Below are 13,663 nucleotides of genomic sequence, written 5' to 3' on the forward strand. Positions count from 1 at the left end.
CAATCCAAGCTCGAGGAATGAAAATTGATCTGAAGGAATTATTCTGTGTAAGTTGTATTCACACACACACGTAAGTATAGTAACAGCAGAATTATTAGAAGGTTCACCTTTCCCTGCTTTGGTTATACACACGTGACACAAAAGCACAGTAAATGTGATTTAAATATCAGCACTGCTGCTATAGGTGCAAGCTAAAGACGCATATCGTGTTCCAGGGTCAGTTTTCCCTCGTGACCTTTTTAAAATCCTTTTTAAATGCACATATTTAAAAACAAATCAAGTCGTCGCCTCGCAGGTCTTTAAATCGCAAAAATAAGCGGAAAGGTCAAGCAGAAATGTAGGTGTGTGATAACTGAAACGCTTTGGGCAGCAGCAGCAACAAGTGAGCGGAGGCCACTGCCTCTGCAGCTGCTCCAGTGATGGTTTATGCAGCATGTAAACACTCAACGACACCTAATGAGGGAGCGCCTTCTGGCCACGCCCCAACCTGTGATGTCACAGCAGCTCTTTTTCTCTCAAAGAAAAAAACAAGACAATCTGCACGGACACCCCTTTGACTGACAGCTGCTATTGTCTAATTTGGTTGCAGGTGACACCTTTGAACATCTCTCAGCCAAATTGTGCTTCTGGAGGCTTCAAAAGAGGATTTGAGGATCTATCGGAGTGAAGTCACTTGTCTTGTAACTCTGTTTCCAAACAGCACGCTCTTCTTACGCGAGCATGAAGCAATTTCTCTTTAAAGTGTAAAGCAATTTTGCAAATTTCCCAGGGAATCTAACTCTGTGGTATACAGGGAAAAATGCAATGAAGTGTCTGGCACCAACAGCAAATCTTGTCAGTTGTCGTCTTATTTGTTTGTCGTGATTAAAGTAATAAAATTACGCTACAGGTTGCACCTTCCATCGCGACAGAAACCCGATTATCGAGATTTATGCGCGCACACAGTCATTCTCGAGTCTCTAATGACAGCAGTCCTACCTGGTGCGGCGGTGGTGGAGTTGGCAGAGGGGCCACTGGCAGGAGAGATGGGTCCAGAACCAGACCGGGACTGCTGGGACAGGGTGGAGCCTGCGGGCGAGCCAACAGGTGAGGGAGAGGGCCCGCTCCTCTGGCTGGGGAGGTGTGGGGAGGCGTGCGGGGAGAAAGGTGACTGTCCCTGGTTACTAGCGGCTCCCTGCTCCCCCTGGCTGCTGCTGCTGCTGGAGGACGAGCCACCGGCGCTGACGGCTGAGCCCAGACCGGCCTCCGTCCCTGTGGGGAGGTCATCAATGGAGCCGGACAGATCCTGGAACAGAAGGAAGGAGCGACACTGAGTATTTATGAAGCTCATCCAATCCAAGCATTTTCATGAGTACGGAAGAGTATTAGGGCCAAAGCAGCATGAATTCTGAGATTAACCATCTTTCAGTACACACAACAGGTTAAAAGGTTAAAAGTTTACTCTTGATTCTGAATTCTGTCTTTAATCTCAGAATTCTGACTATTTCTCTTAGAATCCTGACTTTTTCTTTAATCTCGGTATTCTGACTTTTTCTTTAAAATCAGAATTCTGACTTTTTTTTAATCTCAGAATTCTGTCTTTAATCTCCGTATTCTGACTTTTTCTTTAATCTCAGAATGTTGACTTATTTTCCTCAGAATTCCGACTTTAATCTCTACATGAGCTACTACGTCATACAGCAGGTGGCAAATTTGAACTCAAGGAAGCACAAAATGCCCCCCATTATGTCATAATAAAACTATTTCCGCATGGTTTGCTCAGAATACCAGATTATATCACCATTAAGCAAGTGCAAACGTAAAGAGGCAAACACTTCAGGGTGAGAGGTTAAAAGTTGACTCTTGAATGAGCAGCGTTTAACTTCCCCGTGAACTGCTGAGCGTGTGACAGTGGTTAATATGGCAGTGGAGCAAAAACATTACCCGCAGATGAAACCACCACTGTGTACACTGGCTGCTGTGGTGAAAATGAATTGTAATGGGCTTTCATTCAGACCGGGGGTGAGTTCATATTACAGTTTTCATTTCCTGTGGTGAGAGGAGGATTGTGTGTGTGTGTGTGTGTGTGTGTGTGCTTTGTAGGTATTCCCCGTCCTGAATTGATTCCAGGGAATTCCCACAAACGCTGCTGACAAAACTCTCCCTGCATTAAAGTGCAGAGAGTGTGAGAGACGGAGGAGAGACAGCGGGAGAAGTAAAAAGAAGGCCAGATGTGATGCAATGTGATGGGCTGCCCCCTTAACTACACATCACACGCTCTTTGATACACACACCCACACCCACACCCACACACACATCCTCGGCTGTGTCTCAGCTGTAGCTGGACATGAGTGAAGTCACCGGCATGTGACCCTGTGTTTTTTTTTTTTTTTTTAAGCTGGTGCCTGTTTAGGATTAAAGGGTAAGTATTGTGGATCCGTACCAGCTGATCCTACCTGCAGAGCCAGGCCTGATGACCCTGTGCCACCTGGGCCCAGAGCAACCAGACAGACAGCGTCTATGTGTCTGTGTCAAAACATTTTGTACGTGTACTTTTGAATGTGTGTTATTATGTATCTGTAACATAGTTTTTTTTTATCTACGACATAATAACTAATTCAACGTAACAAACTTTTCTTTTATTTTTCTTATAATTTATTAATCCCTTAGGACAGGGGTGTCAATAATAGTTAAGACATTCGGTTGTAATTACTGCTTTATTAAATGTATTACACGTGACATTAAATAACATATATTTAAGCTGTTTTAATCACAGTTGTTCTTGTTCTCAGTTTTTGTGCATCATAAATATGTTTTTTATTGTGAAGTATACATCATTTTATATCAAAACAAGCACTTTTACTTTGAAACTCAGTCTAATGTCATCATGGATATCTTATATTGCCCATCCGCTACTACTGGTGGGGACTCAAACCGGCAACCCTCCGGTGACAAGCCAAGTTCCCTTTCCACTTGGCCATGGAGATTTAAAGTGTTAAAAATTGTGCTTTTTCCATATTATCCCAGCAACATGTTATTTCTTATCAGTCACCCCCATCATCTTTCCACCCATGACAACTGAGTCAGTGAGGCATGTGCATGGCTGCTTGCTTTGGTTAATGCCATCTCAGCTGTGACACACAAAGCCTTTTGTTTTCCATCATGCTGCTGTGAGTGCCCACCCGTGCTGCCAGCCTGCCAGTCTGTCACCTGGCATTATCTGCCCTCGCACGGCTGAGCACACGGGGCGCTCGCATTCCTCCTCCTCCTCCTCCCCTGTCTTCCCCTCATTCACTCTCTCTCCCTCGACCGTGGCACCGCTCGCCGTCTCAGCCAATCAAGTCACCCGGTGTTCTGAGCTCAGCGATGTACATCGCCGCCTCTGCCAACCAATAGGGCTGGGCGTTATTTTCGACCGGCTGACTGACTGACTGCCCGGGGTGCGTACCATTTCACACGGAAGGAGCCGGAGCCGGCGCCAGCGTAACCATGGGAATGGCTTTCCCAAAACACAGAGAGAGCGAGCCGGATGCACTGCTATGTTGTTAACCCACAGGCTAATTGTGAGAATGGTTAGGAATAATTGCATTCACCTAATTGGGAGCTGTTGCCAGCTTTTCCAGTGGTAGTTTAGGGGTGGGAAAATGTGCGCCAGTAATTCGTTTAGAGGCAGTTAGGCACATTTGGATTATACATACACTTGAGCACAGCTGTGTGGCCCAAGACCAAAAAAGTAGCGCCAGTGCGTAACACGAACGGGGTGAGAAGCTTAACAACACTCGACTGTAAAAATGTCAATCGTAAATACCTCATAAATCCCTCGTTACGGCTGCATTTGCAGAAACTACCACTCCGACAAAGTCGTTACACAATGCACCTGCAATCAACACCTGGACTTGTACACTTTGTCACTTTGGATCATTGTGTTACCTGGCTAACTGTCTGCATCACAGTCATATGTAAAGAATCAAAGCCAGCCAGCCAGATAACCAGCCAGGCAGCATGCAGTCAGGGGATCCAAACGCCCAACAATCTGGGGCCCCAATCCAAAGTGGCCCAAATCCAATTTGTTTGGCTCAGGGCTGCAAATTGCTCTGTGCATTGAGTCTCCAAATAGCTGTCAACCACTCCCGCTTGGCGTCCTGTATCGCTTAATTCGCTCCTGGAGCATGTAATTGTCATAATAAGAAAAATATTGAGGTGATAATAACCAGTTACTTTGAGATGCCCCCTGTCCGCCTCAACACACACACACACACAGTCACATATATGCACATAATGGGCCGAGACTGCCATCTACACATTTCACACAACATTGGAGAGGCAGCCACTCGTGACCTTTCACCTCGCCGCTCCCTCTCCCTCTCGTTTGGTGTGTGTGTGACAGGAGCGCAGGCTGCTGGCCTGTCACAGCGAGACATGCTTGAGCACTGATGCAGCCGAGGGTACAGACGAGACCACATGTGCGCTTACACACATATACACGCACGCACACACACACCATTCTATCCCTCACTCACACTCCTGACCAGCTCTCACACTCACTGACTCACGCAAACGTACAGGCGTCAGCGTGAAGCAGGGAGCTGTCACATCCAAGAGACTGTGGGCCCCTTTTCCCTCGACCACGGTGCTGATGTTTTCTCCTCTCGCTGCACACTGGGAATTAATCAAAGTTGTTATTGAGGAAGGCACCAAGTGTGTGTGAGTTAGAGAGAGAGAGAGAGAGAGCCTGTGTGCGCACTGTCTAGACAGGGAGGAGCCAATGGCTACAGCTTCCTGTGGGCCACAGGAAAGAAGAGCGACAAGAGAAATTAGCTTCTCTCTCTCTGTGTTTCTCCCAGTCTCGTGTTGAGGATTCATTTTTCTGTCTTTCCATCAATCAGCCAGTCAGAGGGATAATATCACAGATCTATGACGAAGTCTATTTGTCCACATGATAACATAGATAAAAGACCTGCAGGACTGAGACTCTTCACAGGCCTTCACCTTTGGACCTTTGACCCCGAGGGCCATGTGTCCACTTAGCTGTTTCTGTGACATTTTAAAAATCCAACAGCAAAATCTTTTTAAAACAGGGTTCATATTACGACGCTGATGAAATGGGATGAAATATCGTTCTCTCCCATCACACTGGAGAAGGACACAGAAATGGGTTAGGGTTATCGCTGATGACGCGCTGGCAACGGTTTCTGAACGCTGAGAAGTTGCACCTTTAAAGCCAACGTGTGGTTATTACGGTAATTTCACTCGTGCCGTTTCAGGAAGCCGGAGAATCAGCGTCTTTGTCGCCAGAGAGGAGAGAGTGGGAAGAACACCTGTGCATGTTCCAATTTCAAATTTAACATGCAAAATCTACTGTTTGTTTCTGTTCAACTGCAGTGTTTTTTGAAATAAAACACAGTAAATTGTAAATAACTGCCAGATATTGGTAGTTATTCTCGAAAAATGGACAAAAAAAAACTTAGTTACTGGTCCTTTTATGGTTAAAATAAGCAACAACAAAAAAAGTAACTGTGCAACATAAAACTCAAAGCTGCTCAGTGCATTTACTCTATGACCTAAAGCTAACATTAGAGGAATCACCTGAAACATGAACATCCTTCAGGCTCTTTGCAAAACGGATGAACCGCAGCAGAGTGACTTTGTTCCATGGCGATTGGTCCTGCTCTCATCCGAGGCCCTGCTCTGCTCGGTCTCGACAGGTGGTTGACATTTTATCTGCTACAACTCTAATGAAAGAATACGCTTCTTCTCCCACCTGCTGCACTTTCCACTGGCCACCAGATCCCATGCAAGCGCGCAGTAGCAGGTACAGGAGCAGGGAATTTGTGTGTATTTATTGGTGGCTGTAAATGTGAGTGTGTTGGTGAAATGAATCTCTTTCTGAATAATAAACTGTCCTCTCTGTGCTACTATTGCAGCTCAGAGACAAAAAAACCCTGCTGGGAGAACAAGGTGAAGTCGTTCTGCATTGAAAAGCCTGGAACTTTGGTGGATTCCCACTTAAAGTGACGAGGTCAGACACTTGAAGCATCATTTTTTTTAGCTCCCGCTCTGGCATTCATATTCACAGAAAACGAGCGCTGTAAATTGAGCAACTGCCGTTCGGAAAAAGATTGCTCGACAGCCAGTGTGACAAAAATTGTCTTTAAGTTTACATTTTTATCACTATTGTCTGAACTCGGTTTCTTTTTTCCCCCATTTCCATTAAGTAGGCAGTGTGTATGCATCCATATAGGCCCTGTTTTAACATATCAAGTGAAATGGATTGTAATGTTTCACACAGCGCTGATTGTTCTCCACCTCACTGTGGTACCGTATATACAGAAATAACACTTCAGTGAGCTCAGAGGCCACTTTTATTCTCCATTTCTCTTCTCTGAGTAAATATGATGATGCAAACTGTAATTAACTCCAATAGCCATGGTTTGTAGGCCTGAGGGAGAGGTCTGCTCATGGCAGCGCCGCACTCATTTATCGGCCACGGCCGCTGTGCTTTAAATCTTTACGGCGCGTTGGAGAATAGGCGAAAACGCTATTACACAAAAGATGTTTTTCTTTTTTTATCCTCTTCCCCAAACCGTCGATTGAGGCGCAATCCAAATGAAATGCCATGCAAATGAAGCCAAATGGACTGCCAACTGTGTTTGTATGTGTGAAAGAGGGTTTTTAACATGATGCCCCATGTAGAGCATGAACCGTAATACCCTTCCACTAAGTGCTATTACGTACAGAACGAAGAAGAGAAATGAGCGGGAGTGAGAGAGACTTAGTGGAGGGAGATTTAACACAACACCCCCACCATTATTCCCTTCTTTGATGTCAATTGGCTGGTGCGTTTACTGAGGCTGGAATGATGATGATCATTTGTGATGATGATGAAAATTGATTAAAAAAAAAGAGACAATTTAAGCATTTCTCTATGAAATGCTGATCAAAATGTGCAGTAGTCACAGAACAGTTAGAACACTATGAGCAGTAGCGTGTGTGGGTGGCCTGTAGTTGTTTGTTGTACGCCGGAATGTGCAAACACGCCTTGACGGGCAATGCCTTTGCCAGATAATGTGTGTGTTTGTGTGCAAAGTGGGTTTAGATCCGTGTATATATATGAATGTATGAGAGCATGTGTGTGGAGATAAAGAGTTCTTGGGCAGAGGCTCTGCTGCCCGCCTCTCGAGGGTCCTCTGGGTGAATTCTTCAGCGAGGAGCGTAGGCACGACCCGGAAGCGTTCCAAAAAATGGTCGTGAGAAATGTTTGGTATGAGTGCGGCTCGCCAAAACCCACATGGGCTTTAGGCTACCACTCAGCAGGCACTCAAATATGTTAGCATGCCAACCCATGGACCTCTCTGCTGTGCCATGTACTTGGGGGCGGAATGTTGCAGTCGTCCAAGACTGACACAGGTCTTCTTCCAGCAACAGCTGAGATGTAAGACACAACCCTTTCACAACGGCAGGGCCAAAAAGTTGCTACTACCTCGGGAATTGTGACATCATCAGTGGGTATTCTGGGTTGTGAAGACGAGCGGGAAGGAGAGGAAGTATGGAGAAAAAGTGCCGTAACGCCGCCCCCTCCCCCAATGTTGGTTCGCCCACAAAGCACCAAGGTTCTGAGACTCCACAACGGAACCAGAGCCAGAACCAGAACCAGAGACCCGGCAATTATGTGGCAAACAACACAACAGTAGGGACAAGTACGGAAACCCAGTATTAAACAGGGCCTCAGGGCAACGTTTTAAGATACTGTGGTATCAAGGTATCAAGTGTGGGGGAGTTAATGGTTCTGGTAACAGTTTGGGACTAAATTAAGACTTTCACTTTCCCCAATCCTGAGTCGAAGCAGGGGGTTAAAGAAGCGCCCGCTTGATACAGGTGCTTCACACAGAGACCCAGACCTGCTCCGACCGAGCCACAGTGGAGACAGTTAAGCGCTCCAAAGCCTCAAGTGCCACGAGACTTTTTCCTTGTGAACATACGAGCAATCTTAGCAAACATTCAGCTCCAGTCGTTCACCTCCACCTCAGGTATGTTATGCTAGCAAAAACCCACGACGAGTCAAGTTAAATTATGCAAACACGAGTTAATAGAAACCATTAGTCAGTTAAAAGATTAGCAATCTGTTCATGGTTAAATCATTAAAACGGTTACTCACAAAATAGATAAATGTGCCATTAATTATTTATTGAAAGAGTCCGAGCATACACATATTGAATTAATCACAAATAACATGAATGACCAAACTGAATTTGCATTTGCAGCATTTTGGTGAAATTGTAGCAGCTACAGCGAATCGTCGCTGGTCCAGACCAGAGAGGACGAGACAAGAGCTGTGCTGTAAATAAAAATTGAATTTTTTTTTTAATAACATTATACTTCAAAATAATTGCTTTGGAATGGAACAGCTCTGTTTTAGTACTCCAAAATGTTCAAAATGAGAAATAAAACAACTGTTTAAGCAGCGGATCTATAAGCAGTTATTGATAAGAGTAGTTAAAAACTTAACGATACACAACAGAATATTAAGGATTCTACTTCCACGATGTGTCATTTGTGTTTACTTCTGCAAACAGTGGATAAAACATTCAGAAATATAACGTTTGAAGAGCAACAATGCTCGTGTGTCCCCGACAGTGGACACCTGACTCCAGTAGATGCAACAAATCAAAGTAACTCAGCGCATTAACAATTATTGCTTGTTGAAAGATAGGGGGCTCCCTGAGTGATAAGTGACCCGGCTCTTAAGCCTCTCTCTCTCAGAGTGTGGAGATATAGAGCAGGAGGCCACTTTGAAGGGACAATGAAGGCACTATTACCCCCTAAGCTGCTAAAAGGTGCCAAAAATCTGACGCCGCGTGTCTCTAAACCACGCGGGATTAGTGCTGACTCACTCCGATTCTCCCTGATAATGTGCCAATCTGTGGCAGCTCAGGAGTTCTTATCCAGTCGGACCAAATTCACTTACTCTGCCGCACCCCTTACACACAATAAGTTAAGTTATCTCTAACAACCGACAGCATCCATTTGAGGCTAATAAAAACGACCTCTTTGTCTGCCTGTAGGTACTAAAGCCAAAGATGCCACCAAGTCCGTGGCATCCATCCGGGCGCGTGACCACGAGGACTTAGATTATTGGTATTCTGCTCAGACGTGCGTGTATTTAAATGTGACTCCATTTAAAATGGCAGCTTTAGACGCAGCAGCAAGCCCACTTATTGTCTGAGCTTTGAATTTTATTTGATTTTGCTGAGGTACTTCACACTCCTGCTTTCTAATGCACAAGCCGACCACTCTGCAGCCTCCCTCACGCCTCCACACACACACACACACGCGCGCGCGCAAACACTCACCCCATTTGTTCTGCACGTATTAGTTCCACTAATGTTTTTATTTATGGCATTCCAGCATGACATACTGCCATAAACCCACCCACCCCTCCTCACCTCTCCTCTCACCCAAGAGGGAAACTTGAAGAGCCAACACATGACACAGAGTGTGTATTTGTGCCGAGTTGTGCGTGTGTGTGTGTGTGTGAGAGAGAGAGAGCGAGAGGGGAGCGAGCAACTAAATAAATAAATAAATAAATAAATAAAGAGCCCAAATTCCTCATTTCTAATTCAGCTGCTCGTTCAGCTTAACCTCTCTCTCCTCAGCAATTAAAGCGCACGCCACATCCTTCACGCTGCGTACAGCCGAGGCTAAATAATGCAGGGGGCATCCAGCACCCGCATCCTTTATCATCCCAAATGACAGCCATTTGCATATCTCCCCAGTCAATTAGAGCGCGGCGGAATAATCAGCCCATAATTGGGGGAGAGCGTTGGTAATCACCCGCCCTGGCACACCGACAGGGCCATTGGAGGAGAGAGGTTGTGTGTGAGGTTGTGTGTGTGTGTGTGTGTGAGGGAGACAGTGCAACCATGACTGCAGCCTCTTCACTTCAAACCAACACGTCCAAACAAGCAGTCCAACTTCTAATGTCCTCCGTCCTCCTCTGCTCACTAATTTGCACACATCAGCTGTGGCCGCTAACAAATGATGTCTATGTAACATTATCTCTCACGGAAAAAGTGAGACATGAATGACGGGTTTCGCTCCATTCATTCTCAAATGTTATCAAATGTTAATTGCTTGCCATTTAAAAGCATGAATGGTGACATCCTCTTCAGCGTGGCTGCTCTGTGAGCGACACTGACGGGTTCAAGACTCCCTAACATCAACACTGAGCGTGACTGTCCTTCCAAAATAAAAGCACCACGGAGGAACGAGTTCCGCACCTCGTCCAAAAATTGTGGCTTTCTTGGGGCAACATGTTATTCTTTGCCCGCCTGTAATTCTTCTGTGAATTGAATATGTGAAGCTACTCTGTTCCTTTTATACGGCAACAAAGCCCCATGTTATGAACAGACCAGGCCAACGGGAGAAAGGCTGTGCCAAGACACCAGGGAGAAAATCCCCTGCTTGTCCCCTTTGGATGCTGACGATCAAAGTGGTTTCATAGCTTTTTTTTTTCCCGTGCAGCTTTGAAGTGCAGTCGCTGCGCAGCCTCTGTTTTTTTCAGTTGGAAGGAGAGCGGACCGTTTTAGTGAAACAACTATTCCCTTTAATACACTGTAACCTCAGATTCCTCAGACGCTTTGGTGCCGTCCTCTGAACATGACAAATACAAATGAAAGAGAGACAGGGGTTGACAATAATGTGTGTGTGTGTGTGTGTGTGTAAAGGAACATCAGAGAAATGCAGGCAAGGTTAGCTCCCACTGCAGCTGCATCCTTTTGTGTTCCTCCAGCTGCTTTCTTTTCCCTCATGCCTTTGTATTCACTTTACCCAGTCCAGTCCAGTCCGGTCCAGTCCAATGAAAACCAGCTTCGGAGAGATAAACTGTGTGTGCCGTTTACCTTTCCTTGATGGAGGTGACAAGAAGTAGTGAGAGGAGGTTAGAGCTCGCACGGGGAGGGAGGCGAGGCCAGTGCAAAAGGATGATAGCCATGATTTTCTTTTTTGGATTTTACAGCAGGAAAGTGGACCTTCATGACAAAAACAGAGTTTAAACTCAATCACGACGAGAGAGAGAGACGACGACAGGAAATACAAACGTGGCGGCATTCTTAAACAACTCTCTCTCTTATCCGTAGAGGGAGGAAACACTGATTTCCTTTCCACTCCTTTTTTTAAAGGGAGTGTCTTCCTCTGTTTAATCCCTCAGTCCTCTTCTCTCAAGGAATCTCTGACATTTGCTGCCAGCCAGGCAGCCCCATGCTGCACAGACTTATGCATCACTGTCAAAATGACTCTGATCAAAAGAAGGGAGAGGAGAAGCGGTGGTGGTGCAGGGGGGGGAGCTGTGTCTGGGTTAGAGAGTCTGTTTTAGCCGCTGCGATGCAAAACTCCGTCCCCACTGGACACGCCGACTGTCAGAGTGTCCGCCCGGGTAATCCGTCTGAGCTGACTGACGATCGATAGCATGGATCGGCGGAATTCTGGGAATGATTTGCTTGTGATCTGTGCAAAATTAACACACACAACTCTGACTTCATCAGCTACAACCCTGCACAGCACCACCTCACAGCTGTCTGGTCTTTGTTTGAACCTCCGACACTGTGGGGTCAGATATGGTCTCACACACACACACACACACACACACACACAGAGACACAGACACAGACGTCTATGTTTCATTTGTAAATCGCGACCAAGGAAACATCTGTGACTCATCAAAACCCGGACGCTTCGGTGACAGTTTGGCATCATTTGTGGACCTCACCTGTCCTGAGTCAACAGCCAAGACTGCAAAGACTAGAATTATTATTATTTTTTGCATTATTGATCGATATTTTCATCATAACATTTTAAAATAATTGTAAATTAAGAGTTTTGAGACACACTCGGAGCCCTTTACTTAGAATATACATGCAGAAATAAAATGGTTTCATGAACATGACGGTGAGTTCAGTGAATGATAGTGACCTCCAGAGTTCAACATCTTTGGGATGCGCTAGAACGGGTGATGCGGCTGAAAGAGATGCAAAAAAATGATGGCGTGCAGTCATGACAACACGAATCACAAGTGAGTGAGTGTGTTTTACAACTTAATGTATGTTCTACCATCTTCTGTTCTTTCCAGATCCAGAGGAGACTTGTAATAAGGTTCTCCCATGAATAAGGAAAGGTTATAAATAACATGAATTTGTTTTTAGATGAATCGAGTCGCTCACACAGGGAGGCAGCAGTCCTTTCAGGGCAGGCCCTGGCGTCGGCGTCAAGTATTTAAATAAACTTTTTAGCGGTGGAAACACACTGGGCTCACCATCAAAGAGACTTCTCAAAAAAAAAACATTTTCCTCTCTTCAAAAGAGTCCCGGGTTGGTAAAACAGGCATGGAGAATGCACCAGGCGACATATTGTAGGAGGTACAAAATGGTTAGAACTTCACCACAACAAAGGCAGATGAGTGGAGGGGTGCAATTCATCACACCCTCAACAAAAAAACAAGTGTGACCGACTGTCCGTGACCACAGGAACAAAACAAAACAAAAAAAGCTCCTTAATTGGAGACGCTGTTTTTTTTCTTAATTTTTTATTTCATTTTAAACCATCTATTGTCTTTTTTCCTCTTCCCATCCAATTTCTTGTTGCTCCGTCTGAGCCCTTGCCCTCTCCCCCATTTCTTCACTAAAACAGTTCCCTGTGAGTTATTCTGGCCTCCGACTTAAATTAGAAGGCAGACAGCGCTGCAGGAACGCGGCGCAAGGAACGAGGAGACGAGGAGGAGGAAAAACCTCTGGGCCCTTTATGGATGCGAGCTTTCTTTACAAACAGACAGACAGAGAGGCCTGAATCCGCACACCATCCACCTCAGGCGAAATCTCATTTGTCAGGCATTCAGCTGACGACCAGAGGATAGAGAGACGGAGCGATCGAATGAGTGCAGTGGACTCGCGCCCACCCCGCCGTCATTAGCTATGCACAAGACAAACTGCTGACACAGAGTCACACAGCGTGCTGAGCGGGGTTCTTGTGGGAAGGCAGGAGGAATCCATTCCTCCGTCCCTCCACCTGTCTATTGACATCTCTGGCTCTCCCTCGTCTGCCTCCGGTTTTTGCAATTACAATCAAAAGGCAGCATCCTGGCCCCTGAAGCACTGACTGACGGCTTGGATTAACCAAGATGTGGAGAGGCCTTGGGATGCTGTGTGAGTTTGTGTGTGTGTGTGTGTGTGTGTGTCTCCCTGCCTGTCAGCCAGTTTTTGTTTGTCCACATGTGAATTTTACATTGTTTTGTTCAGCCTGTGCGTCATGTTTCACAGTATCTGTGTCTCCTCCTGTCTACTGGTGGATTTTGTGTATCGCTGTGTACCGGGGCGGTAATTCACTATCCGACATTTGTAAATCCGCTCAGATTTACCTGAATAAAAGCAATCAGATTGGGATTTTTTTCGCTGTGAAAACGGAGGACGCGCGCAGAAAGTGAACCGTCTTCCCCGAGCAGGCAAATGTGACATCAAAGCACCTGTAAAGTGACATATAGTGAAATATTCTGCTGACTCACCCGTTAACTCCAACCCAGCGAGATGGCGGAGGAGGCATCACAGACAGGTAACAAGTTCACAAGTTCAGCCTCGCGTGAGCAACAGTACGTGTGATAATGGCATCGTGTGTGTGTGTGTGTGTGTGTGTGTGTGTG

At 45.8% G+C, this 13,663-nt stretch overlaps 1 protein-coding gene across 3 annotated transcripts in view; it reads right to left on the reverse strand.

The window, feature by feature from the left end:
* Nucleotides 1-543: 543 nt before the first annotated feature.
* LOC122782700 (AT-rich interactive domain-containing protein 1B-like) overlaps nucleotides 544-13,663 on the reverse strand; it is a 120,392-nt gene continuing 107,272 nt past the window's right edge. For all 3 annotated transcript variants that reach the window (XM_044047165.1, XM_044047164.1, XM_044047163.1), the window contains one exon: nucleotides 544-1,285. In XM_044047165.1, the coding sequence (XP_043903100.1) occupies nucleotides 920-1,285 (366 nt within the window). In that variant the 3' untranslated portion in view covers nucleotides 544-919. The remainder of the gene's footprint in view (nucleotides 1,286-13,663) is intronic.

Source organism: Solea senegalensis, linkage group LG16, assembly GCF_019176455.1.
Source record: "Solea senegalensis isolate Sse05_10M linkage group LG16, IFAPA_SoseM_1, whole genome shotgun sequence".
Lineage (NCBI taxonomy): Eukaryota > Metazoa > Chordata > Actinopteri > Pleuronectiformes > Soleidae > Solea > Solea senegalensis.